The sequence below is a fragment of the Zingiber officinale genome, chromosome 6B, assembly GCF_018446385.1.
Source record: "Zingiber officinale cultivar Zhangliang chromosome 6B, Zo_v1.1, whole genome shotgun sequence".
Classification (NCBI taxonomy): Eukaryota; Viridiplantae; Streptophyta; class Magnoliopsida; order Zingiberales; family Zingiberaceae; genus Zingiber; species Zingiber officinale.
Window position 1 is genome coordinate 27854980 of NC_055996.1, and position 26689 is coordinate 27881668.

General features: G+C 36.6%; 2 protein-coding genes across 10 annotated transcripts; both read right to left on the minus strand.

The window, feature by feature from the left end:
* Positions 1 to 1598: 1598 nt before the first annotated feature.
* Positions 1599 to 4219, minus strand: LOC121992300 (probable L-type lectin-domain containing receptor kinase S.5). The gene is made up of 2 exons (XM_042546591.1): positions 2867 to 4219; positions 1599 to 2756 (listed from the first exon to the last, which is right to left on the minus strand). The coding sequence occupies exons 1-2, from the start codon at positions 4197 to 4199 to the stop codon at positions 1912 to 1914; spliced, it is 2178 nt and encodes a 725-aa protein (XP_042402525.1). The 5' UTR covers positions 4200 to 4219; the 3' UTR covers positions 1599 to 1911.
* Positions 4220 to 5419: 1200 nt separating this feature from the next.
* Positions 5420 to 25960, minus strand: LOC121992299 (histone-lysine N-methyltransferase ATXR7-like). 9 transcript variants are annotated; one of them, XR_006114849.1, is made up of 20 exons: positions 25750 to 25960; positions 22638 to 22858; positions 22005 to 22542; positions 21797 to 21919; positions 17535 to 17873; positions 17121 to 17414; positions 16713 to 17021; positions 16441 to 16531; positions 15975 to 16354; positions 14963 to 15848; positions 14471 to 14871; positions 14277 to 14399; positions 14124 to 14204; positions 13530 to 13583; positions 13309 to 13460; positions 11769 to 11808; positions 11538 to 11574; positions 7820 to 7877; positions 7048 to 7229; positions 5420 to 6850 (listed from the first exon to the last, which is right to left on the minus strand). XR_006114849.1 is itself a non-coding variant. In XM_042546588.1 (17 exons), the coding sequence occupies exons 1-16, from the start codon at positions 25813 to 25815 to the stop codon at positions 11787 to 11789; spliced, it is 4074 nt and encodes a 1357-aa protein (XP_042402522.1). In that variant the 5' UTR covers positions 25816 to 25960; the 3' UTR covers positions 7707 to 7877; positions 11769 to 11786. The 9 variants fall into 9 exon arrangements, 3 of the variants coding, with proteins under 3 accessions (XP_042402522.1, XP_042402521.1, XP_042402523.1); XR_006114848.1 differs by having other exon boundaries at positions 11538 to 11676; XR_006114844.1 differs by lacking the exon at positions 11538 to 11574.
* Between the last annotated feature and the right edge of the window lie 729 nt (positions 25961 to 26689).

The window sequence follows — 26689 nt, forward strand, 5'->3', positions numbered from 1 at the left end:
TAGGTCTCCATTAATATTAATTGATAAGTCGTCATATATTAATTGGTGTCAGCTAGCTGCTACATCGTGTAACAGCTAATGTAGAGTATCTGCTATAATGTGGAATAACTATTATAGGGTAGTTGTTACATTGTGGAATTAGCTGTTACAACGTTGTAGCAGCTAACTGTCAAATTAGCTGCTAGCTAGAATATTGTAACAGTTACCTGTCGAAGTAACTTCTACAACATTATAGCAGCTATATTAATTAACAGTTTAACACCTGGTTGACGTTTAATAAAAACAACATATGTTTTCCCTATGTTAATTAAATAGATCATTTAGAATCATATATAAACAATATATATATTAGGCATAGAAGGAATTACAATTTAAAATGAAATGACTTACCAAATAGTTGTACACATTGTAGCAACTACTTGGACATTTATCAACTACAAGGTGTAGCTGTTATCCGTCGAAGTAGTTGCTACAACGTGTAGCAGCTAACTGTCCAAATGGCTGCAGGTGTTGTAGCAGGGGTCGGCCTTATATATTGTAGCATAAATCCTTCTAATATATATTAGGATCATGGTCGGGAATTACAACTTAAAATGAAATGAATTATCTTTGGTTATGAAATGTGAGAATTGATGATTGGGAAATTCCTTGCAAATTATATAAGCAAAAACTAGTAAGAAAGTAGCTAAGGCTTATGCGTTGTAGGATATATCAGAGCTAATTAAAAATATTGTACAAAGTTGAAAAATAGATAGTGGAGTGGAAAGACTTACGATCGAGAATAGAGAGAGGTGCTAAGTAAACCAGTATCGATTATGTATTCAGTGGCAGTTTAGGAAGCTTCCAGTCAGCTCGAAAACAAGCATGTGACGGTAAGTTGTGCTTAGCTTGCAGCACCTTTGCTTTTGCTTGCCTGGCAGGAGCGAGCTGTGATGGAAGACAACGATAAAGGAAGGAGCGAGAGCGAGGACGAGAGAGAGCGAGAGAAATTTAAATTTGAGAAAATTTCTTTATCTTCTATGTTGAATAGAATGTTGAAAGGAAGAGAGAATAAAAAATATATTTTTATATTTATATAGAGAGAGAAAGAGATCCACCTGGCAAGACTATCATAAATACAAGAGAAGGAAGAGGGTCAATGCTTTTCCCTCTGGAGCTATCCCATTTCGTTTTTATTCATAATATATTTTAGATTTCTCAAGTGAGTAAATTCAAACTAATTTTCCGTGCAGATGCTATTGTCGTGTCGTCACAGAGTTGGCCTTGCGATCACCAGTCCTGACTTCACAGCCTGCCAACAATTCTAGTCGAAGTCTTGCGACCACGAGCCCTGATTTCACGGCCTCTCAGCGGTCCTGATCGAGCATTCAGGCGCTGTGGCTGCCCTTGCCAAGTGGCCAGGGGTGTTGCATGCGTATATTTCAATGGCCAGTTTATATTGTTTAATCAATCAAGCTATTTCACAGATTTATTTTTTTTTAATTTAAAATAAAAATATATATATATTCTTTGAAATTTATGTATATTTTAAGAAAAAACAGGATGGATTAAAGGGATAAAAAATAACATATTTTAAGAAAATGAGTGCATGTGACACGAAAGAACTAATAATATAAGATATTGACTTTGACTTTTGTACAAGCATGTCATTATACAGTCCAAGTATACGACAGGAAAGTAAATTAAATGAAGTCGTTTATTTCTAGATGCGATGCAGATGAAGTAGGACAACCAAACCAATCCGAACCCTGAAGAGAGAGGAGAAGGTGAGTTACAAGACTTATAGGAGAAGTCGTTGAAAGCAATAATGATCCAACTTGTTCGTTGATTTCTTCTTCCATTAATTTGTTTAATCTTCTGCGATGACTTCCAGGTCTTCTTCTTTAATTTTGTCTCAATGGTCGATTAGACTTAGGAAAGTCCATCTCTGCTGAGGTATTGCGAGGTGGCGTACCCGGATGATGACGTATAGTCGGACGACGTAATGCTCATGCTAATCGGCGCCCTGCTCAGCCGCCGCGCCTCCTCCTCTTCGTCGTCGTCGTCGTCCACCGGGTCGGATGGCCAGACGAAGGAGGGCTTGATAGCCGGCAAAGTCGGCGGAGGCACCGAGCGGGAGAGGATCTGGACGATGGCGTCTGCCTTAGGGCGTTCGGCGGCGATTGGGTGGCTGCAGGCGAGGCCGAGGAGGAGGAGGCGCTCGGCGTCCTCGGCGTCGAACTCGGGGACGAGGCGCGGGTCGACGGCGTTGAGGATGCGGCCGTCGCCGTGGAGCTTCCAGACCCAGTCGGAGAGCAGCTGGGCGTTGTCACCGCGGGGGCGGCGACCGCAGACGACCTCGAGGACGACGGCACCGAAGCCGAAGACGTCGGAGGTGCGCGTGGCCTTGCCGGTGTGGAAGCACTCGGGGGCGATGTAGCCGAGCGTGCCGGGGATTCCGCCCAGCTCCAGCTCGGCGTACGAGGTCTTGTCGGTCTCCAGCGCGCGCGCGAGGCCGAAGTCGCCGAGGCGCGCGCCGAAACCGACGTCCAGCATGACGTTGGAGGACTTGAGGTCCCGATGGATCACGCGCTGCTCGTACTCGTCGTGGAGGTAGTGCAGGGCCGAGGCCACTCCGGCCACGATGTTGTACCGCCGTTCCCAACCCAATAGAGGCCGCCCGTCACCGCCGCCGCCGCCGTAGAGGTGTTGATCCAGGCTTCCGTTCGGCATGTACTCGTAGACCAGAAGCAGAATTCCCTTTTCGTGACACCACCCTGCTTGCAATTAATTAATTAATTAATCGATTGATCACATTAATTTTCTCCTCGAGAAAATGAATTAAATGCATGGATTTCTGGAACCCCGGCCAAATTGAAGGACTGACCGACGAGGGGGACGAGATGCTTGTGACGGAGGCGGTTGATGATAGTGAGCTCCTTGAGGAAGTCGTCGGTGCCGCTGCTTCCTCTGGAGAACTTCTTCACCGCCACGTCGCGGTGCTCCTCTTGCAGAATCCCCCGGTAGACCACCCCGAAGCCACCCTGCCCCAGTTTCATCTTTTCGTCGAAGTTCCTCGTCGCCCTCCGCAGCTCCCTGAACTCGAACTTCCTCGGCGTCCCCGGAAGACTCTTGAGCGTCCACGCCACCACTGCGCTCTGGTCCACGCCCCTCCTCCGCCTCATGAACACCCCCGCCGCCACACCCACCGCCAACGCTGCTGCTACTGCTGCCCCGCCAATCAACGCCCCCATCTTCCACCTCGAGAGACCGTCGTCGTCCCCATCCGGCAAGATCTCCACCGTCAGATTCCACGCCAGCACGCAGTTGAGTTGGTAAGTATCCCCCGTAGACGCCGCGAAGCCGAAGTAGGATTGCTGCTTCAGGTACTCGCTAAGATCCAGCGGCGCGTGCAGAGCCGGAACCGCCGGCTTTGACTCGTTGACGACAGCTATATACACCCGGATGTCGCGCGCGCCACCGTCGTAGTCAATCCACACCGTGTATTTGGTCGCATTGACGGCGGCGATCTGGATGCCGAGCGACGTCAGGTTGGTCGTGGTGTTTGAGACAACGCCGTTAATATCGAGGCCGACGTGATTGTCGTTCGGGTCGCCCACGTTGCTGTTCATGACGGTGTCCAGCTCGATGGCTACAAAGCAATTATCAGGGTGGCCATTTAGGGTTGAGTTGGTGAGACCAAGGAAGGGCCCCTCGCTGCCGGGCGGAGGGCCGTCGAGGGAGGGAGCGATGAGGAAGGCGAGGCCTTCGCCTGGCTTGGTGTGATTAATGAATATGTTGAAGATGAAGGAGGTGTTGAAGGACATCACGTGCCGGGTGGCGTTGGTGGCGTTGGCGGCGGCGCGGAGGTCCTCCCAGAGCTTGAAGGCGCGGTTGAGGAAGACGCGGCCGGCTTTGTTGGTGAGCTCGTAGGAAGGGTTGCTGGAGTCGGGGGTGAGCTGGAGGGCTCCCTGACTGTATCCGGCGTCTTGGAGAAGGAGGAGATTGGAGCCGTTGGTCACGGTAGTGAAGGAGGGGAAGACGAAGGAACATAAGCTCGAGGAGTTTGTGTTTGAGGCGGCTGAGGGCTGGGAGAGCGCAGGGAGGAAGAGGGAGAGGAAGAAAGAGACCGCTATGGCGATCCTGCCGCGGCTGCAAAGGAGTAGGCTACCGGAGGAGACGACCATCAGAACAGGATCAGGGCGGAGTAGAAGCTTCATTTGGGAGGAAGAAGCGAAGCGCGGATGCTTATTCTTCTCAACTAAGTTAATATATAAAGACTAATCGTGACTGTTACCATAACTAGACCGCATTGACCTCCCGCGGTTCGACCCGAATGAACCAAACCGATCAGTTTTAGAAGATTAGGAAGTTTCCAAAATTTCATTAGCAAGTCGAGTCTTTTTTTTTTTTGAACGTTAGAAAGTTTTTACATTTTCAAACCGTTCCCAACAAGAATGCTGGAGAACTTTATACTATCGATGAGTTTAATGTCTTGATGTACGTATTTTTTTAAGAAATAAAATTATAATTAACGATAATAAATAAATAAGGAGAATTTTTTTTGCTCTCTGCTGTCCTCCCCTCTCAAGTACGCTGAACCTAAACAATGCTCAGGGTTCCACCGAAGCATGTGGGATGGCTTTTTTGACTGAATGTAAACATCTGACTCACTCGTGAACTCCTTCGATTTTCCCTGTTTATGAGAATAAAGATATAATAACTATATAGTTGTCCTGCTCGATCAACTATGATTTTATAAAGAACAGTTAGTTGTAAATTTTTTATTTGGAGCACGAGTGATAACATAACTTCTTTCCAAACAACAAAATATGAGTGTCAGCCAAAAAATCTTTAATGTTATTGCCAGCAATATGACATTATCGGCATATTAGCCTCTACAGTTACAATCATCTTACTCAATGTCCTACCGACAGCTCTGAATTAGCCTTCTCAAGACTTACATATCCTTGAAATGGATCTGCTTTTCTGTTTGTAATTATTTTATAGCTAATTAATCCTTCCTTAATCACCATCTACTCACCATGTAGGGTAAACTATTCTCTCATGCATAGTGCCACCGAGGAGGTTTGTCCTGTGGCCCAGCCAAACAACTCCCATGTAGTTTCATGGAAGCCTCACTGCTTTTGAGATAAGTTAACATTTAATTCAGCATGGTTTCACATTTATTCTACAAACCCTGGTCAAATCTTTGACTTGAATTGTCAAACTGCTGTAATCGTACGTTTATCCTCGACGTCATGAATGAGGTAAGATAGTTAGGACCAAGGGCCTTCTGAACTTTTTCCTGTACACTTCAACGGATGAGCACAGGGGACCATCAAGAACATTTGTTTAGGGTTTGCAAATGGATATACAAATATTTCAGATTGCAGCAAAGCTAAATATGTAGATAAACTACGAGAACATGGAATTCTACAAAATTTTCTTTTCTCTGGGTCTTGCAGTCAATCATCAAGTTGATATATATACACACACACGTTAAATACTTTTTTTTCCCTTTCCTTTTCAATCATCTAAGTTAATATAAAAGAAAACACAATTTCACTGGTCCATGCAGACCACATGCTTGTACCGATATTGTTGCTTTGCCAAATATTAGGAGAGAGACTCTCTTCTGGATTCGCTACCTGGAAATAATATGTTCGACTAACTTCTCGTCAACAAATAGCCTCCAGCTTTGTCCAAGAAGTTGACGACTGAGTATTCCTTCGAGTCAAGACAAAGTTTTCAGGATTTCACATCATCGCAAAGCATCTCCTTGATATTGATAGGATAAGATTGTCAAGCTGTGTTAATCTCAACCAATTACATAAATCTTATTCCATCATTTACAATATTATATCAGAATATAAATTTTTATATATGTGCGATTCCATCAGTCTATAAACTTTGTTGTTGCATAAATCCTTAAACAGAAGTGAGATGATAAAGGACTTTTTTTCTATCGCATATACCAACGAAAGATAGATGTTAAACAAACGGATGAAACTAGGTTTAGCAATAGGGGCATGAATAATAAGAGTGCAAACTAACCGAAGAAACTCACCAGTAAAGCTGTTCCAGAGCCAACTGCAAGAAGAAAGCCTAACAAGAGGCCATTCTGATTTACAGTTAAAAAGTTAGTTGCTTGCTCTTGGGGTAAAGTAGCTTTGAAGGCAGTAGTACAAGCTTTATAATATTTGTTAGTTTGTTGAAGAAAAAATAACTAAAATTTGGATGTTTTTGATCAAATCTAGTCCGAACTTTCATATTAAAAATCTATGGCATAATTTTGTCACAATTGCATCTATTGTCAAAGTTGAATATGCTTGTTGTTTAAAGAAGCTAACGGGAACCAAATGGCATACAAAATAAATAACCGGTGGCAGTTCTTGAACCATTTAAAAATCTTGATTAGTTAAATAAACTCGAGAAAGAAATGAAATGTCATACTTATTCACTAACAAATGTTACATGATTAATAATGAATTCGTCAATTAGGAAGGAAAAAAGTTTTGTGGACCATAACATGGGATGTATTGTTATATATAGATTTATGAAAAATGAAAGTTCGGACTACATTTGTAAAAACATGTACTAAAAATTATTGTCAAAATTTATGTATCTGGAGCTCATCGGCCTTATACCCAATCACATTGTTTTGACTTTCGGTGGCTCGTAGAAGCCTACTTTACCTTATCCTCGATCCAACACTCACTAAAAGCAAACACAGGGACGGCAGGCCATGACATCTCTTTCGAAGTTTAAATCTGGTTTATCAATTACGATCAAATACGGACAAATTTGGAATGAAGAACATACCACGCACAAAAAGAATTTGTAATCTCGCCAGAACAAATTTCCATACCTGCAACCAGATATTGCCATGAATTAAAAAAATAAAGTGCCCAAATGAAACACACATGACCTTTATAAAAATGAAATAAGAAATATCCCATGAGGCAAGTGACGCTGCCTCTGCACACAACAGTAGAACTTGGGACGAGTTTTATTTGCCCCAACAGAGGAACATTTTGCTCTAGCGGAAGAAAATTGAAATCATACCTCCCTTTCGTATGAATACAATGGAAGAAGTTGAAGATACACCACGGTAACCATGAGCCAACTTCGAGCATCATGTTTTGCTTGCATAACCGAGGACAATGGAAATCAGCCCATAGTTGATGAATAGATGAGTTTCATCTACGGCCTTTAAGGTACATATTAAGCCAATCTTCCGTATAATTCTAAGAAAAAATGAGCACCTGTTAAGTGAGAGTATGATTTGCAGGCACCTTGTTCTTAGAATCTTGAGTAGTGTTTATTGCCACGCTAGTAACTAATTAAGGATATTGAAACGAGTCCGAGATCCAGTTGCATGCATCAATACTTTGGAAAAATGGTGATGCAAAAAAAAAATAGAATTATTAATTAGCCACAGGAGTAGAAAGGTATGGTCACATCCAGTTTTCTACTTATTGGGAGGGGGACCAATCCATTAGAAGATGCATCGAACTACAAACAGCATCCAACTACACCAGTACAGTGTTTAGGACTTTACAAAATTCTGATGCACCATGCCATTCATCTTTCTGCAAAATGTACTAACAGAAATAGAATGGAAGAAAGATGTGAAATTAGGTATAACTTATAACTTAAGTTCGTAGGAGCAGGCAATATAAGAACTACAACTTTAAAGAGATGGAGAGAAATGCACCGTACTGTTGGTGGTTGCTACTCTTTACTATAAATCAATGAATCGTTCAAGTTATATCCGATACAAAATTTACAAATTTCAACAACCTCACGTATATTGAAGGGACAACAATTTATTGACCTTGATGCAGAAACTTGTGTGCAATTAGCGAAGAAATCGAGCTAGTATTTTGCGTCGCCTGAAACATGTTCAAAATTGAAGTCATACATCACAGAAATGAGCATTACGTAAAGTGAGCATAGTGCAACAGAAGAAACTGAGATGGAATCATTATGAACAAAAATGGCATATCAAGCAAACTTGGAAAAAATATATGTACATCAGTTTCTGAATTGCATGTTTTTGAAGCATTTTCATCTTAGTCTATTTTGAATTTAGAATATAAAGCTTTTAAAAAATGCTTTAAATATTCACATGCACATGTGCCATTGATAAGTTGAAATTTTACCTATGTACTTCTATATGAACCATCAAGGTTGTCAAATCATCATCCATATTATGAATCATTTTGATGAATTCTTGAGTCATGAATCATAAGATACAACAACAACAACCACCATCAAGCCTTATCCGACTAGATGGGGTCGGCTATATGGATCATTTTACGTCATTGAGCTCTATCTCCTACTATATCATCATCTAATTTAAATAAATTTTATCTTATTTTATTGTTGCTAATCAAGTCTTTTTTATCTTCCACTTCCTCGTTTAATATGCGTGTTTGTCATAGTTTCACATCGCCTAACTGGAACATTTATCAGTCGTCTAAGTACATGCACGTACCATCTTAAACGTGTCTCTCGGAGTTTTCCCTCAACAGATGCAACTCCGACTTTCTCTCTAATGCTTCATTTCTTATTCTGTCCATCCTCATATGCACATCCATCTTACCATTCTCATCTTTACAACTCTTATCTTCTGCTCATGTACTTGAGTCATAGCCTACATTCAGCTTCATATAACATAATAAGTTTAACTACGGTTTTGTAAAAATTTTCTTTAAGTTTTAAAAATACTTTACGGTCACATAAGACACTTGACGATCTCCTCCATTTCAACCATCCTGCTTGTATTCTATGTAAGACATCTCTCTCAATCTCTCCATTTTACAAAAATGATCCTAAATATTTAAAACTCTCGGTTCTGAGCAACTCGTCATCTCCTATCTTAACAATTGTCTTATTACGTCTAATATTGCTAAACTTAAATTTCATATATTCTGTCTTTATTCTACTAAATCTAAAAATCTTTCCCTTCTAGTGTTTCCCGTCAAGATTCTAGTTTAGCATTTACTCCTTCACGTGTCTCATCTACCAAAACAATATCATTTGTAAACAACATGCACCACGGTACTGTACCTTGAATGTGTGCAATGAGTTCGTCTATAATTAGTGTAAAAAGATAAAGACTTAGAGTTGATATTTGATATAACCATATCTTTATTGGAAATACTTCAGTTACTCCGCCTGAAGTTTTTACTCTAATCGTTACATCCTCGTACATCTCATTAATTAGTTCAATATATGTTAAGCTAACACCTCTCTTTTCTAGAATGCTCCATATAATTTCTCTTGGACTCTATCATAAGCTTTTTCTAAGTTCATGAATACCATGTATAGATCTTGTTTTTACTCCCGATGTTTTTCAATTAATTGTCTAAGAAGATATATAACTTCTATTGTCGACTTTTCAAGCATGAACACAAATTGATTTTCGGTCACCAAGGTCTCCTTAATCTCCTTTGTATTACTTTTTCCCAAAGTTTCATGGAACGATTCATTAATTTAATACCTCTATAGTTTGCACAATTTTGTACGTCTCTCTTGTTCTTATATAAGGGAACTAGAGTACTTGTCCTCCATTGATCAGGTATTTTTTTCGTTTTCAATATCATGTTAAATAATTTTGTAAATCATTTAATACCTTGTTTCCCTAGGTACTTCCATACCTCTATCAGAATATCATCTGGTCCAACGGCTTTTCCATTGTACATCTCATTTAAAACTTGTTCTACTTCTAAAGTTTGAATTCTATAATTAAAATTTAAATTTCTATGCTCATTTGATCTACTTAAATTACCTAAGTTAGTCACTTAAACTTTTATTAAAAAGTTGATAAAAAATACCTCTTCCACCGCTCTTTTATTTCTCCATCGTTTACTAGTACCCTGTTACATTCATCTTTAATACATTTTATTTTCTAGGCTCATAAATCATAAGCTTCAATTAAAAATTTATTAAATGTGTTTAAAAATATCTGCTTCATCTGGAGTAGTTTTGGCATCTAAAAAATTATAAAATAATAAAATATTTTATTCAACAACATAATAGTATAAGATGGAGTTAATGATGATTCAAAAACAAAAGTATAAAAGTTCATATCTCAATGATGCACAAATTATTGTTTGTTTCTTTCAATAAGGTTAAATGAAATGAGAATTTCATAGTCAAATGATTTTCAAATAAAAAGACAATTGTCATGATATGAACGATGAATTTGCTATAACATGACTTAAAAATCACCATCAACTTTGCCTCACTATCATTTTGAGCATTCATGCAACAAGAGTTCTTCTCAATCATGATTAGGTGTCCGAACCAATTTGGCTCTCATCAATTGTCTCCATGTGAAATTTGGGTTTAATTTATTTTCTTAATGGATTTTGTTAGACTTCAGGTGTATATAATCATATCGAATTGAGATAAATTATCATTATTCTTTTCATTTCGGTTCATTTCATATGTATGCTACAAATAATGAATAGTAAGATTATGACAACTATACTATCCATATTGCAGGATGCAATTTAAAGTAATTCAAGCTGCAGGGATCAGAGCATATCCCAGAACCGAACTCTAAGGTTTATCATCATACCACTGTCAAGATCATTTAGATCACTTTTAACCATTTACACATAACTATGCAAACTCTCTCTATCCCTAACATAAACAATATTTGTCCTAATCTCAGAGTATCCCAGTACCGAACTCAAGGTTTATCATCATCCCACTGTCAGGATCATTTAGATCACTTTTAACCATTTACACATAATTATGCAAACTCGCTCTATCCCTAACATGAACAATATTTGTCCTAATCTCAGAAGATGAGGTTTAGGGGTTTCCTTAGGCTTTAGAAGTTAGGCTGGCAAAAATGAACCAACGAGCACCACAGACCTGACAAGTCTGGGAATTCCAGGTCTCAGGCTGGATTCAAGTGTAGTAATCGGTAAATTGAATGTTTAGGACATTTAAAGCTCTAGACTAAAAAATGTGAGATACCTAACAATAAGCAATTTACATCAGAAAGTCTCACATCACTTATTAACTTAACAATCAACCTGATCTACCTAAGCTCTTGATTACTGAACTATTCATGCCTCCTAGTCCCCCGCTCCTCAAGGAATTGTTAATCTTAGGCCCACTGCTTGAGTCAGTTCACGACTATAGCTGTCAGTGCTATGCCTACACCAGCCCCTAGCCTTTCCTCTTACTGCACCCGATATCAGGAATGAGTTGGTATTGGGCAACACATCACTGAAATCAGAATTATATATGAACAGCTGGGCATCTATCATGTAAAACAGATGCACCCTACTCCTTTATTCTGAATAAACTGTGGAAGCCAAAGAAAATGTTTAAAAATTATAAACATAACAATGAAGGATAAGCCTATTCTTTTGATTACTTATAGGTTTCTTTTTGATGGCTTTCCCTTCACAGCAGCAAACATATAAAATATCTTAAATCATAAAGTATCTCGAGCAAACAAAGCGCAGCATACTGACTGCAGATTGAACTCATCAATGAGGATAGGTAAAAAAGATATAGTAGCAGACCATCCAAAAGTGTTAACTTCTACTTCATCCATGTTGCCTGTTGAGGTGACAAATATCAGGGAGGTAATGATCAAATTACAGTTTGATACCTTTGAAGCTAATGATAAATAATGCTACTACCAGTAACAGGCACGAAGCCCTAGAAAGGCCAAAATGAAAGTTCATAAAACATCAGTAGAGATGATAAGATATTTCACGAAGTTGAGGAGTAAATCCAACACAAATGCTCACCATGAATAGCAACTTTTTTCAGTTCATGGATCCTCGACACCTAACAAAAGGAGAATATTAGCATGTCAAGTATCTCAAATACCAAATAACTGTTTCAGATAAAATTTTAGTTTTGAGCATTTCTCTTCCTTGCAAAATTTGATTTTCCAGAATATAGAATATGCAACACCTTAAGCTATCCTTCAACTTCTGGAAAGATTTTTAAAAAATGTAAAAGGTCCACAAAAGACTGAAAATTTAAACATATCTTACAAGAATATTGATGAAATAACATATTACAGATAAGGGATTAAATAGTCTGCAGAAATAAAAAAGATAAAGGACTACAATATTTACCATGATAAATTCATGATAGTGACGTCAAGTCATTTAGAAACCAAGCTGTCCATGCAACTAAGAAACTTGGAGTCTGGCAACTTACTAGAGGGTTTTCCACTAAAAAAAATCAAGTCTTGGTGGAATTCATAGAATTTTTTTAAATGGCTACTTAGGTCAATATTTATTGGAGTCTTCTTTCACCTCAAGAATGCTTGGTGTCATGTAATAAAGATGTAAGACAAGCATATGAATGATACAAGGAAAGAACAGAAGGCCAATACGGGTGTTATGCTATAGTGGAATGAAACCCAGGACAGAATTGGCAATCCGTGTATGAATTGATCCAATTTTTTAATGGACAATGGTCCAAAATGTTCATAGGAAGAGAATATATCATTCATTCAGGATTTGACCTGGAATTGGGTTTTCTAATATGGTTGTGCATAAAACAAAAAGGTAATTTTAGAAAATCATATTATAATTATATTTCGAGCCATTCTCCTAAACAATTCAAGTCAAATGAGACCAAACAAAATAGTAAAATGGCCATCCCACCATTTCATTTCTGATTTTGACTCCCCATACTAAACATTCCCTAAGATGGTGCACGTGTTCAATTTTGAAACCTATTTTAGCAAGTAGCATAAATTCAAAAAACATTACAGACACAAGAGAGACAAACATTACAACAACAACAACAACAATCAAGCCTTTTCCCACTAGGTGGGGTCGGCTGTATGAATCTTTTTACGCCATTGAGCTCTATCTCCTATTATATCATCATCTATATTTAAATAAATTTTATCTTGTTTTATTGTTGCTAACCAAGTCTTTTTTGGTCTTCCTCTTCCTCGTTTGATATGCATGTTTATCATAGTTTCACATCGCCTAACTGGAGCATTTATTGGTCGTCTACATGTCCGTACCATCTTAAACGTGAAGAGAGACAAACATTGTGATATAAAAAATGAAAAAAAATTGGATTTGATCCTATTTTTGGTCTATGTAGTGTGAATATTTTGACCTCAATGCATTACAGCTATATTATGACATCAGTCAAACAACATGCAATCAAAAAACTTTTTGAAACACCAAATACAATATCAACTCGGAAGGAAATGTTAAACCAGCATTTATCAAATCAAATGAAAAATAAATATTTGCAAACAATATAAATCCAAAATTTGGAATTGCTTATGACAATCAACATCAGCTAGCATACCTTTGAGAACCACAATTGCACGGAATCTTTTGTTCTTCTAGAGGAAATTTGTAATTGTATGTTACTTCTTCACCAGCTGATATATGTCGCTTTGCATAAATAAAAATCTTTTTCTGACCCTCAACGGTAATAACTTTTGTATAACAGTTTGGCTGTAAAAAAGATGATCATGTTCTGAAAGTCGAAACACAGTAAAAACTGAGAAGAATCAATGATAGTACCTCACAGGAATGATTTATAAACCTTGCTAATCCGCCACGTTTGGTTGCATCAACCTACAAAATAGAAGACTGAAAATAGTCATATGCAACAATATACAAATAAAAGGATCGACGACTGATGCACAAATACATTGTTAGTATTGGAACAGGTAATTAGCATGAGCAGTACAAAATTGAGGATCCGCAAAATATTTATTACTTAGTAGGTAATTGCAATGACAGCTTATTTCTTGCTCTAAACACTCAGAAAGTTAAATCAGTGAATCAAATTATAAACACATCACGGAAAATCAGGGAAATGATTAAATAATTGGATAAAGAGAAGAAACATCATGAACATTAAGCATTGAAAGAGAAGATAGATATGAAAGAATGTTACGAAAAAAGACAATTCTGAAATATGTTCCACCTAGAGTTATATCTATAACAAAACACAATATTCAGAATTAAAAAAATAAGTATATTAGCTAAAGTGACACCATAGATAAAGTAACGACCACAAATTATATAAAGAAATACTAGATTGAATTAAACAAATATGAATAATATGAATTTGAAAACAAAACAAGTTGAAGCATAGGAAAAATTACCCACCACATAACCATCATCCAATCTAAAGAGATAACTACTGCCGATTCCCATCCTTTCATATAGGTGCTCACGTATATCAGATATCTGCACGGAAAGTGCTGCTGAATTTTTTTCCAAAAGAAGAAAAAAGTGTGGGGCTACAAGAACATAACTTACTCGACGACGGATCAATTCCCCTACATATTCAATGACAAAATCTTCTGCATCAATTGGCTCAAGAGCAACCAGACCCCAATCATGTATTTTGCTCCTTTGAAACCGCAGTCGTTTCTTTCTTGCCTATTAAGTGAAGAGAGCTTGTAAAATATCAAGACTTGAAAACACTATAAGAAAGTGGTTTTCTCGCGCACCTTCAACTGAGTGACTTTCAATATATCAGTACCCTCAGCAGCAGCAAGAAGATTCCGATATTTAACCCTATTTGTCCTTGCAGAAGGGCCCTTGGGATTTATATTATGTGGAGCATTAATATGAAAATTTAATGAATATTTTTGGTTACGAATTCCTCTCACACGTGCCCTGTCAGCTGGAAGTGCAGTTTTTGACCACTTATGCCAGTCCCACCCATTGATTGAACACCGAGCACAACCATCTGACTTTGGGCATGGTAATGTAGCTTTAACCTTCTTCTTTGCCACGTGTTTTTTCTTTGATATCTTCTCTGACCGTATAGATGATATTTTTGAACTTTTAGGAGGTGGTAGTTCATTCAACTCAACCTTCCTCTTAAGCTGAGATTTTCTTCTTGCTACTGAATTGAAGGAAACATAAACAATAAATTGTCTGTTAAAGGAAGCTAAGAAAAATTCATAACAGAAACAAAGTATGAAATATGTTCTTACAGTTTGCATTAGCATTAGAAATGGACAGTCTTTTTTGTCCTTCCTGTATGCTCAAACTAAACTGATCAGTGTCATCAACTTTGTTGTTCATGTCAGAATCCTGCTCTAAAACTAAGCTAGCATCCAACCTGTCTTTTCCATTACCAGTGGAAATCCCTTGAACCATATAGCAATCATCAGCAATATTATATGTATCAGTTGTTGTCAATTCAGCATGGGACGAGAGTGAACAAGCCTCCTCACGGATCCTATGAGCAGCTTTCTTTAACTTCTGCTTTTTTCTTGGTATATCACAAACATTCTGTATGTCACAAAGATCTGATGATTCTTTACAATCATCTGCCTCATGCTTCCGACCAAGAAAACCAAATTTAGCAATGCCAAGTAAATCATCAGCATTAGAATATGCATCATTCATAAAATTCAATCCAGAACTACAAGGAGGTGCGGATGATTCTTTCTGACACTCGTAAGCCTTCCTCAATCTCCGCCTTTTTCTTGGTACACTGCAAGATTCAGATGATTCTTTCTCGTTCAAAGCTAGCACTGACGGTTTGCACTGATGATCAATATTGTGACTTTCTAATTCACGAGAACTTGACTTGTGTGCAGTCTTTTTAACTAGAGGCCCTGACATTGATTTTTCCTTCTTTTGCACTTGCAGAGTGTCCATAGGTTGCTTAGGAAACCCAGAACAACTTGAAGTTGCTAGGGGCTCAGATATTTTCTTGCCAAATTTTTTCTTACGGAAATATTTATATTTTCCAGTCCTCAAAGATTCATCAATTAACACTAAACTGTTAGAAGCCCTGGATCTTTCTTTGTGTTTCTCTAAAACGGCAGATGGAGCAGAGGTATCATCTGGTCCATCATTAGAAGTTTGACCCTAGAAAAAGCAGTGATACAGAAGTAATCAACCATCAACCTAGCTAAGTATTTCCTAGCTCTCACAAAAGAAGAGATAAGGCATAACTGAAGACCAAAAAAAGGCAAAGAAAAGTCAAGAATATACCAAGACAAAGTTTTTCTGACGTTGTCCTTTCATGTCAGTGACATTTACTTGAAATTTTCTCAAAGCCTCACATGAAAGGAAATGTTTGCAAAATGAATTGCTGTAGTAAAAGAGCTTCCACGCGTTAAGAACTTGTTCATGAAGCTTTTGACGAAAAACAGCTAAAGCCAAATATTTATTAATGACAGGAATATATTCAGTTGTCTTTCCAGGCCGGAATTTAGCTTTCTGATCAAGAACCAAATGGGAACAGTCATCCAGACCAGGAGGTGGTGGTTCACCCAAAAAGACATCCGACTTATCATCATAAAAACTGGAGGTATTTGGTGAGTTCAACAGCTCAAAAGCATTGCATAACTGTTCAGAAGCTACAGTTGATTCTGTACCAAAACACAAGAATTCTACAATCAAAGAACAAAAGAAAAATTCCACAAAGAAAGAAAATAAAAGAAAAAGACATGCTTACCATAAGGCTTTGTCACTGCACCAGTAGTCATATCAACTGAGCTAGATGGAGACTCATCATGGTTTTCGGTCAAATTGATCATGCCCTGTACCTAGAACAATTAATGATTAGATCATGTAAAGACATGAGGTCCAATGAATGATGTTAAGAGGATGCCTTGTTAGCACAAAACAAGTAACTAAACAATGCATCTCAATAATCGAAGATGAAAAAGAATAATATAATGACAATACCCAAAAAATGAAGTATAAATATAATTGTAAATCACTTACAGTGCTTGAATTGTCCTCAACTGCTGAACAAAGTAAATCTGTCAATTCATCTTTGATGACAGCTTCAAAAAATTGAAATAAAGATACCTTGGCTGACACAAATAATTGATTTTCCAAACTTCCCAGGATAATCGTCAGAGTTCCAAATAAGGAAGTGGAATCCTTTGTCACATCCACTTCCTTCACTAGACAACTGCCTTCTGAAGTCAAAGATGACTGAACACAGGTATCCAGGGTCCCTATGTTAGGTCCAAATCCCGGAGGGAAATCCATATCATGTCTCGAAGATACTGGTTCCAACTCCACGACCTTAAAAAAAAAACATCAACACTAAACCATGTAGAGAAAAGCTATTTCATAAAGATAAACAAGTTAGAAAGAACATTATATGGAAATTAAAATCATTACTTTATCAGCATTCTTTAGCACCATATCCATCTGATCTGGATCCTGCACCTCAGAATTAACAATTAAGGATGAACATTGTAAGCCAGACCATTGCTTTTTCTTGAGCCATGCACCACAATACTCCATTACATGATCATACAAGACTGAGTCCCACAAAACTTTCATACAGTCATAGTAACAAAATTTGCTAGTTTCTAATAACACTTCTTTGATGTTTTCATGGATGTCGAGAATTATAGAACATGTTTGCTGTGAAGAATTGACTTCTTGTAGCGTGTTAAGAGGAGGTTGTTCCTACAAAGAAATGTGTTATGTGCCACTTGTCAAATTATGAGAGAGAGAGAGAGAGGTTCAGCAACGTTTTTCATGAAAGATGGTTCAATAAGTAAAATTGCTCTTGCAAACAATTATTACCTTCCCTTTCGATAGCTCATAGGTTTTAGCATTCTTATCAATAGACTCAGCCCTCAGATGCCGTTGAGCTTTCTTCGTTGAGATAAACTCAGGTATGATAGTGCTAAATATTTCATCCAGTAGGACTCGACGAGCTGCTTTCATTATGGCAGAGTGCAGCTGAATTGAGACTTCTTCTGATGAATTAAACAATAGACTCGTGAAAGAATTGTCTAATTCAGCATCATCACCCTCGCTCTTAATATCATTTTCAGATATATTCTCACAGTTAATTCTGCTCCATTCTTCAACTAAAATGGCAAGAGAAAATGGCCCCAACCTATTATCCACATGGTAGATCTACAAAAGGATGGAGTTTAAGCAACAGATAAGAAAATTGAGCTTATAGACCACAACAACGAGGACTATAAAAAAAATACCATATGGCATTGCAACTGTATACAACAACAATAACCAAATGGGTCAGCTATACAGATCCTCCTATGTCATTGGGCACAATCTCCTACTATTTCCTCATCTATATTTAAATAAATTGTATCTTGTGCTAACCAAGTCTTCAGCACATTGCAACTGAATATAACAAAAAATTGCCTCAAATATATGGCAGCTTAGACATCTACTCCATTTAATAACATGAAAGAACAAAAAGTTAGCATAGCAAGTACCATATCGTGCAAACTTATCCTGTTCTCGAGCAAGCAATAAAGATTTGCAAGTAGTTGTAATGAAAAACTCTTACTGTTTCCTAAGAAGAAAATAAGTTGCCGAATGCAAATGCCTGTTAGAAGGCTGAGCAAATAGCAGAGACAAATAAGAGGCATCATATCTTGGAGGAGACAATCATAAACATTTTCATACTAGTTTAGGAGAGAACACCTTACCCTCCTTTGTTATAAAATAAAAAATTAAGAATACACATTAAGAAGCAATATACTGTAATCTGAAATGCACTATTGGCGTGTTGGTAGCCAACACCTTTTCACAAATACAATGAAGTCAGCTATGGCCAATGTGGAAGTAAACAATCTAGCAGAAATTAGCTCGACCCCATGCTAATTTGTGTTGTAACATAGTCACGGGGTCGAGCTAATTTCTGCTAGATTGTTTGACACAAATTGAAATCCACAATGGGAAACACCTTTGTGGTAAGAAACTAAAACATCTACCAAGACAGTGTGAAAACAGGGAGATACTGTAGCATCATAATGAATCTTCAAATAAAAGTGGTATTATTAACACTATGTTACTTCGGTCGTTTTATTTATTGAGAGAGTGAAAAATGGAGGGGAAAGGAATCATTTTAAGTAAAGGAATTTAAGTTAAGGGAAAGAAAAACAAACAAATCAAGCTTAATTTCCTCTAGCATCTTATTCAATTGAATGGAAACAAAGAGAAGATAACAAAATTCCTTTCCGCTATGGAATTTACAGGGTAGGAGTAATACAGATTACAAAAGATGAAAATTAATTTATAAACATCATTCTTATGTGTGGAAAAGTAGGAAAAGAATGTCTGCTTCAACTCCCTTGTCTCGATTTCTCCATAAACCAAAATAAAAAGTGTTTATTTTGACATATATGGATGGTGTTGATTCTGTTTCATTTTCCTTTCTTATTTCGACATAAATGACAGAGAAATCACTTATTTTCCTTTCCTCTTCTTTAATTTATTTCCCACCTCCTTATGCCAAAAAATAGAGAACAAAGCTAACAAAGGAAAGGGAGGGAAAGAAAGAGAGAAAACCATATTAAGTTGTTTACTTGGATCTAGAAAAAAAAAAAAAGGAATAGAAAATGGCGTATCATTTTACCAATTGTGGACCACATACAACTCAGCAGCAGAAGTGAAATGACTACAGAAGAGGGGGACAACAATACACCGGCCAGTCATTGTGTAAAAAACATGTGTTTCCTTATTCTTCTGCTTTCCACCAAAGTAAACAAGACAGGTGGCTTTTTTCTTCCCTTTCACTTTCTTATGGTTTCAGCCTAGGAGGATAGAATTATGTATCAGCCACAACCTTGCTAAATTTGACCACAAGCGCTCAAGATGGTAGCATTTACAAAAGAGATTAGCATCCCAAAACAATCTAATCAGAAAGTTGTACAATTTTGCTTTTATTATATATGCTCAATTACCAACCTAGACAAATCTTCAACCACGGAGAAAACACACAATCAAGAAAAGACTAAGAGTGCAATAAAGGAATGAAAAATAAGATAATTAATAAAACATTAAAACTTATGCATAAAAAATAACCAGCATAGGAGAAATTTTCTAGATTTGCACTGTCAAACATAAGGAATAGAATGTAGCCTATGAAAAACAACAATGCCTAAGCAATTTAACAAGCATGTAAAACAGTTTAAATAGATTTTCTACAAAATTTCATTGATTGGGGGAATGAGGAACACAAAATTACAGGAATACCACTCAAATGGATTGCCAGAATTGGCAACAAATGTATTGACACACAATTAAGAAGTACCAAGGTTCCAAATGCAATGATCCCAATTTAGCAATTGGCTGAACTATGAGAATCACTAGCCGTGATGTTTTAATGTTCTTGGTGTCATGCCCATAATTTTTTACAGGCATCCTACTCTATAAGTCTAACAGCATTTGCAGGGGAAAAAAATGAGTCTGAAAGATAAATAGCACTTGAACAAACAACTAGCCAAGAAAGCCTTAAACTACATAGATAGCTAAGATGTGCAATAATTATGTTCTCAGAGCCAGATAAAGTTTCCCAATTTGTGAACCCTGGAAATAGGGTTGTAAATGGACTGGGTATTTGGTGAACAAGCTTAGTTGATTGGATAAAGTTTGTTTATATTCATTCAATAGTAACAATATATATAAAATAATGAAGCTTGAATGATAGTAAGTTTGTTTCGTTAACCTTCAGGAACAAAATTCACAAATAATTTATGAATTAAACTTATTTATTAACTTGTGTAATATTTAATTGTAAGTTTATTTCTTAATTTTTTATTCAAATATATAAAAATAAATTAAAATAGTCATTATTTATAAATTTTCATAATCTTAAATTACTCATAATATATTAAAAATAATAATATAATATAATATAATTCATGAATTAGATATACATTTAGCTAATTTATAAGGACAACAATGTTGTTAGTTGAGCTCGTTAAAAAGCTCAAGCTCTCGGTTGGATAAGATTTTTAGTAAACAAGTTTGAACAAACTCAATAAATAAATAAACAAACTCAACACCACTAAGCTCGGCTCACCTTGGCTGTTACACCCCTACTAGAAAAGCATCCCTATGAAAAAGATATTTTGCTATATTCCCATAAGCCATTATGAGCATTTCTAAGGAAGGCTTTTTACTGAGTTTCCACAAGAAACTCACTTCAGTCACGGAAGGAAACTCCAAAAAAGAAGGATGAAACTCAAAAATTGCAGATAAAATGGAGATATTACATTGTTTGTGCTATATGCATAGAATGAAAAATTCCCATAATGAGAATATTCATTCAAACAGAGAGAAATAAAGTGCCTGCCAAAAAGAAAAATAATAGACTAAAAACACAAAAACATTTGAACAAACTAAGAAATTAATTTAGTGTATAAATACGTCATTAATTTATTATCTCTTCAGGTTGGTTCTTCTTTACAAAAAATAACTCAAAAAACAAAATGATAAAGTTCTGCAAATGTCTGACTAGGTAAATTGTACTGAAAACTAAGAGCTGTGTATTTTCCAGAATCAAAGGAGTATCCAACAGCAGAAACCATAAAAACAATAGAAAGAAAGAAAAAAAATAACACAACCCTTACTCAACAAATGTCTAAAGTGTCCATGCAAATAAGACAAAATTCATAAGATTATCATCAAGTTAAAATAATCCACAACAAGATCTCAGAAGAAGCTTACAGATTAGAAGACCCAACAAGCTGTGATTGCAAATTTTCTTCCTGAAAACTGGCATATTGATTGCTTCAAATCCAGCAAAAAGATATGTACAAAATGAAATTAACTCTTTGGTTGAAGGAACATATAGTTTCTACTATTGACCATCAATCAGAATGCACTAAAAAGATGAAAGCGGTCATGCAAAAAACTGTAAAAACATCCTTGTGTAGTTCAAATACTATGCAGTATTTGTAGAATCCATCAGTAATCATACACTTGTAACAAGCCTTCCAAGGTTTAGCAAAAAATTTAATACATTGAACAGAATGGAAAGCATAATTCGTCTGTGATCGAACAAGAAAAACACTCATTCGTACCATTAATGAATCTTCAAGATAACTGTTGTGATGCCAATAACACAGTTCAGCAAGCGAATGTGGCCCATGTTTCATGCCTTCCTTATCCTCGAACATCCAGCAGCTCTCTTCACTTGAAAGTGACTATCAGAAACAAATCCATGAGCAAATCCATGAGCTTGGAAATTAATGCACCTTAACTGATCTGTTTGAATAACTTTTAACTTACCCTCATCAACAATGATGTAGACTTGGTCATTCCAATGTTGCTTTTTCCCTGTCCAGAACCGTGAGAAGCAGTAACTGTTGCATCATGTACTGTTCTTGATGAGAAATAACTAACTGGATCCTTTCCTGCCAACTGAGAATTTTCATCTCTTGCCGTGGCATCTACACTTGATGGGTAATATCTTGGACTTGAAAACTGTTTCAAATATTTCAGGGTTACTGAAGTACTGATGCTTCCATTTATAACAGGATAAACGGGAAGTTCTTCAGGCAAGAATCCAGATGATAAGCCCTCAATAAGCTGTTCTTGACTGTACGGTCCACACATATGGCCATTTTGATTAACATACATCCATCCACTGATTGAAAATTGAGCATATCTATCACAACTGTTCTGGGTAAGTGTAACACCAGTACCATCAGGCAAGGGTAGCTCACAGATATTAGAAAAAGATTGAGAACTTCCTTCCATTGCAACATAAGGGCCTACATCCACTTGTTCGTGCAAACAGGAGGGACCACTACCATCATATGAACACCTAAGTGTTGTATACAATTATAAGATTATGCTCACATGAGTTACAAAAAAAATAGTCATAGAAGCCAACAATGAGTTTGGGAAGCAGAAGTGTACCAACATGATGAGCACGTGACAGCATGATTGTGAGGGAAGAAATCATTTGTGTCACTAACACATTTTGTTGATCCATGTTCAGATAATACATGTCCAGAAGAATTTTTTTTTTCATTAGATACATAACTAGTGAAATCACAGGATTCTGCACAAGATCTTGAGCAGTTAGTGCAGCAACCTATGCAGACTACTTCATTGGGTAAAAGTTCCTCGTTTGCCAACTATGTGCAGGAAAGAGGGGGAAAAGAAAAGAAATTAGCTCAAATGGAATAACTGGATTGGGGAACAAAAGAAATTTTGGAAGGAAAAGGAAGAGAAATGTTTGGGATGCTACATAGAATTCAAAACTTTCTATGGAAAAGTAAAACTTTCTTTAAGTTATTCTGGGTAGGTTCAAATCATGTAATGATATGACATAAGACTATAAGGGCCTAATCCTATGGTAGCCTCACCAAAGGCTAGAAATAATTTCGGATACCAATATCAATAGAAGGATAAGGTTAAAATAAGATAAAATTTATTTAAATATAGATGATGATATAATAGGGGATAGAGAGCCCAATAGCGTAGAAGGATCCATATAGCCGACCCCACCTAGTGGGATAAGGTTTGGTTGTTGTTCTTGTAATAGTAGTAGTAGTAGTAGTAGTAGTAGTATCAGTAGGAGGACAAGAATATTCTGTTTGTGGCAGCAATACCGATAGTAAGATTTTTAAACTACAAGCAAATAAGAAGCTTAAAGTAAAATTAATCTTGAGTGTACATCATCATATTCAAGACACTTTCTGTATATATATTAACATATGATCATGTTAACCAACATTTTAATTAATTTCCTAGAGATTAAAATTCATTGTGTGTGACCTAGAAATATATATCCTAGCTTCATAGCTTCTATTAAGGACAAATAATATGCCCTAAAATTCATTTTATTTAAATCTGTATAAAAAAAATATGGGAACTTGTGTTAGGCCTTCAGTGAGAATGAATGGCTGCAAAAGATATAACAGATTGAAGGATCTTATTTAAAATGAATAACCTGAAAGCAACATAACAATAATGTTTCTCTCAACAGTAAATCTTCCGCTTCCCACAGCTAACAATAATTTCCACCCCCCATTTGTAACAACCCATCTTTAATTCTAAATAAAAGAAAGCACTGAAGAGGTATCTGATGTGGACACCGAGGTGGACACCTTTGTTGGACGCCGCTATAGTTAGAAGCAAATTAGTTACTGCCTACTTAGCTACTGCTATAGTATAAATAAATTAGTTATTGTCTGATCAGTAGAAAATAAATAATGGCCTAATTTAACTACTGCTATAGTAGAAACAAATAATGGCCTAATTAGTTTTTCTATTTTTGATTCATTGTTTCCTTTATGGGTTAGTCTTTCTTGAATCGTGTCATGTTTGACTCCTTATATAAGGAGTATTATTATTAATAATAAAGAGAGGAAGAAAATTTGAGTAATTTGGACTCTGTCTAAGATGGGTCTTTCCCCCTTCCTTCCCCCTTACGTGTTACACGACCAAATACGGATCCGGATCTTGACCTATGACTTGATTCCGCACACGGGACCATAACAATATCCAACAGATCGTCCATTATTAGGCATGTGACAAAGGCATTCTCTCATAAGCTTACAAAGTATATGAAAAGAAGCGCAAGAACATTTCATCAATTACTGTTCCTTTTTTTCTAGATGATGACAAAAATTAGAATTAGTCGTGCCATGGTCATGTTGAGTGTGACGGGGATAAATAGGAGTATGGAACAAAATTTAGTAACTCTTAAAAGGGCAACCCGGTGCACGAAGCTCCCGCTATACGGGTCACAGAAAAGGATCCATTGTACGCAGCCTTACCCTGTTTTTTGCAAGAGGCTGTTTCCAGGATTCAAACCCGTGACTTTTTGGTCATAAAGTAACAACTTTACCATTGCGCCAAAGCTCCCCTTCGATATAATACATGTTAAATGTTCAACTTTCTCATGTATTGCTCGATATTCAATTTTATCAAAAGTATACAATGATCTTATAATTAGACGAATAAAGTTGATGAGTCATATCACAAAACTTTGAAAAATTAAGATGAAGAGAAAAATATGAAATGAAACAAAATATTTTAAAAATAATTTAGTTTTATGCCTGAAAATATCAACTATATTATCAATGAGTGACAAAGCAACACATCAACAATTATATATAAAAATGAACATTGCAAAGAATTTTATCTACAAAATATGGTATTAAGGCTATCGGGTGCCTAAAAGATGGCCATTTCATGTGCATAAAGTACCTCATGTGTAATAAACTTTCTTTATCTATAGGAATTAAAGAATGTAATAAAACTTTCTTTATCGTCCTTCAAACTTGTTTGTTGATAAATGTTTACAGAGATCATCATAATCAAAAATATGAAGACCTCATGTATTGTGTAATTATGCCTAAAAATTTTCATTCTAAAGCACAGTGGAACCTTCTAAAGAAATTTAAAATTTCAGCACATAGACTACCTAACAAAGCTGATGTTAAATAAGTCCAAGAGCATGCATGAGCCGATTGGCTAGGAAACCAAACATGCACCATATATAGTATTACAGAATTGGGCTTATCTAGATTTGGGCCTAAGTAGAGGCAAGCTCCTGATAAGGATTAAAACATGAACAAGAAGGTGGACAGGAGAAATTCCTCAATATCAGCGTGTCACTAATTAATGATAGTATGAAAGTTCAAGATAAGTATAAAATGAAGCTTAGGCCTCTGAATCACTGTTAAATACATTTAAAAATATTGTACAAGCAAAAAAAAAAAAACGCCTCACGTCCCCAAATTCAACTTCGCAACTAACTGCAGAGCCCTGATAAGGATTCTCGAAAGATACAGTTTATGGTCGTTACAAAGAAAGTTGCTTCTGGTGCATCAGCCAATCAATAACCAGGCCCAATACAACAATGAAATAAATAAATCCCTAGTCCAAAAAGAGCTGGAGCGGGCACATTATGAAACCCTAGTCCTAGGGAAATAAAAGATCTGACATATAATTGACGAATCGGAGAGTTCAGGGTTGCTGGAAAAGATGATCGTGGGAGCAGGAAAGGAATCTTCACCGGATCGATGTGCGAGAGGCGAAACCGCGGTATCCCTCGACGAGAGGGAAGGCACGGATGCGGCATCGTCGATAATGGAAGGGCTGTGCACGGATTGGAGATCCTTCGGTCGCAAGACGGCGGAGAGAGCGAATCCTGGGAAAATTTGAGAGATAAAGCTTTGGGATGAAATAAGAGGGGAGAGAGAGCGGGGGTCAAGGAAAGAATAAAATAAGGGCACGCACTTCAGCTGTTAACAAAGCGCGGAAATTAACAGATAATGGAATTCGGTGGAAAATAAAAATTAAATGGACACTTTTTTTTTTAGGGTCATTTTTAAAAGACGCACATAAAATTTGAGATTGCCAGCGGGCGTTCTTTTTTCTGCTCTTTCTATGTAATAACTTTTCGTTTTTTATTCTTAAATTAAATTAAAAATCCAACCCTCACTGTAATACTACAATAAAGCAGGCTCAATTACAAAGGGGTATGTGTCCTTAAAAAAAATTCATCCCACTCTTATCCATGTGACCATGGACTATAAATTCATCCTATGATTTATTTTTTTTCATATAATTTAAGAACAAGCTATAAGAGACACCTAAAATAAATATAATCATCTTTGTTATAACAATCATTGTGATATTAATTTTTAAAAATAAACACTATAATTTAATTACATCGGCATCGTGATAATGTTAGTGTGTTAAGTTGGTATATTAGTTTTTTAAAAATAGTAAGAAAGAATGTATTTAGACTCCATAGCATAGTAGAAAATTATAGAAGTTGAAATATGTCTAATCAAAATTATCTAGATCTATCAATAAATTTTGGTTGAAATTCATTGATAGACGTAGAAATTTGACATGTAATGAAGAGAAAAGTGTAATGAAGGATATTTACAATGTTCGTATCTATTTTTGACATCACTACAATAAATTATATGTATATATCAATTTGT

Coding starts and splice junctions, on each gene's coding strand:
- LOC121992300 (XM_042546591.1), bottom strand. CDS start 4,199: ATGAAGCTTCTACTCCGCCCTGATCCTGTTCTGATGGTCGTCTCCTCC. Junction 2,757..2,866: donor GCATCTCGTCCCCCTCGTCG/GTCAGTCCTTCA, acceptor AATTGCAAGCAG/GGTGGTGTCACGAAAAGGGA.
- LOC121992299 (XM_042546587.1), bottom strand. CDS start 25,815: ATGCCGCATCCGTGCCTTCCCTCTCGTCGAGGGATACCGCGGTTTCGC. Junction 16,532..16,712: donor TTGAGGACAATTCAAGCACT/GTAAGTGATTTA, acceptor TAATTGTTCTAG/GTACAGGGCATGATCAATTT. Junction 14,400..14,470: donor TGAAAGTCACTCAGTTGAAG/GTGCGCGAGAAA, acceptor TTCACTTAATAG/GCAAGAAAGAAACGACTGCG.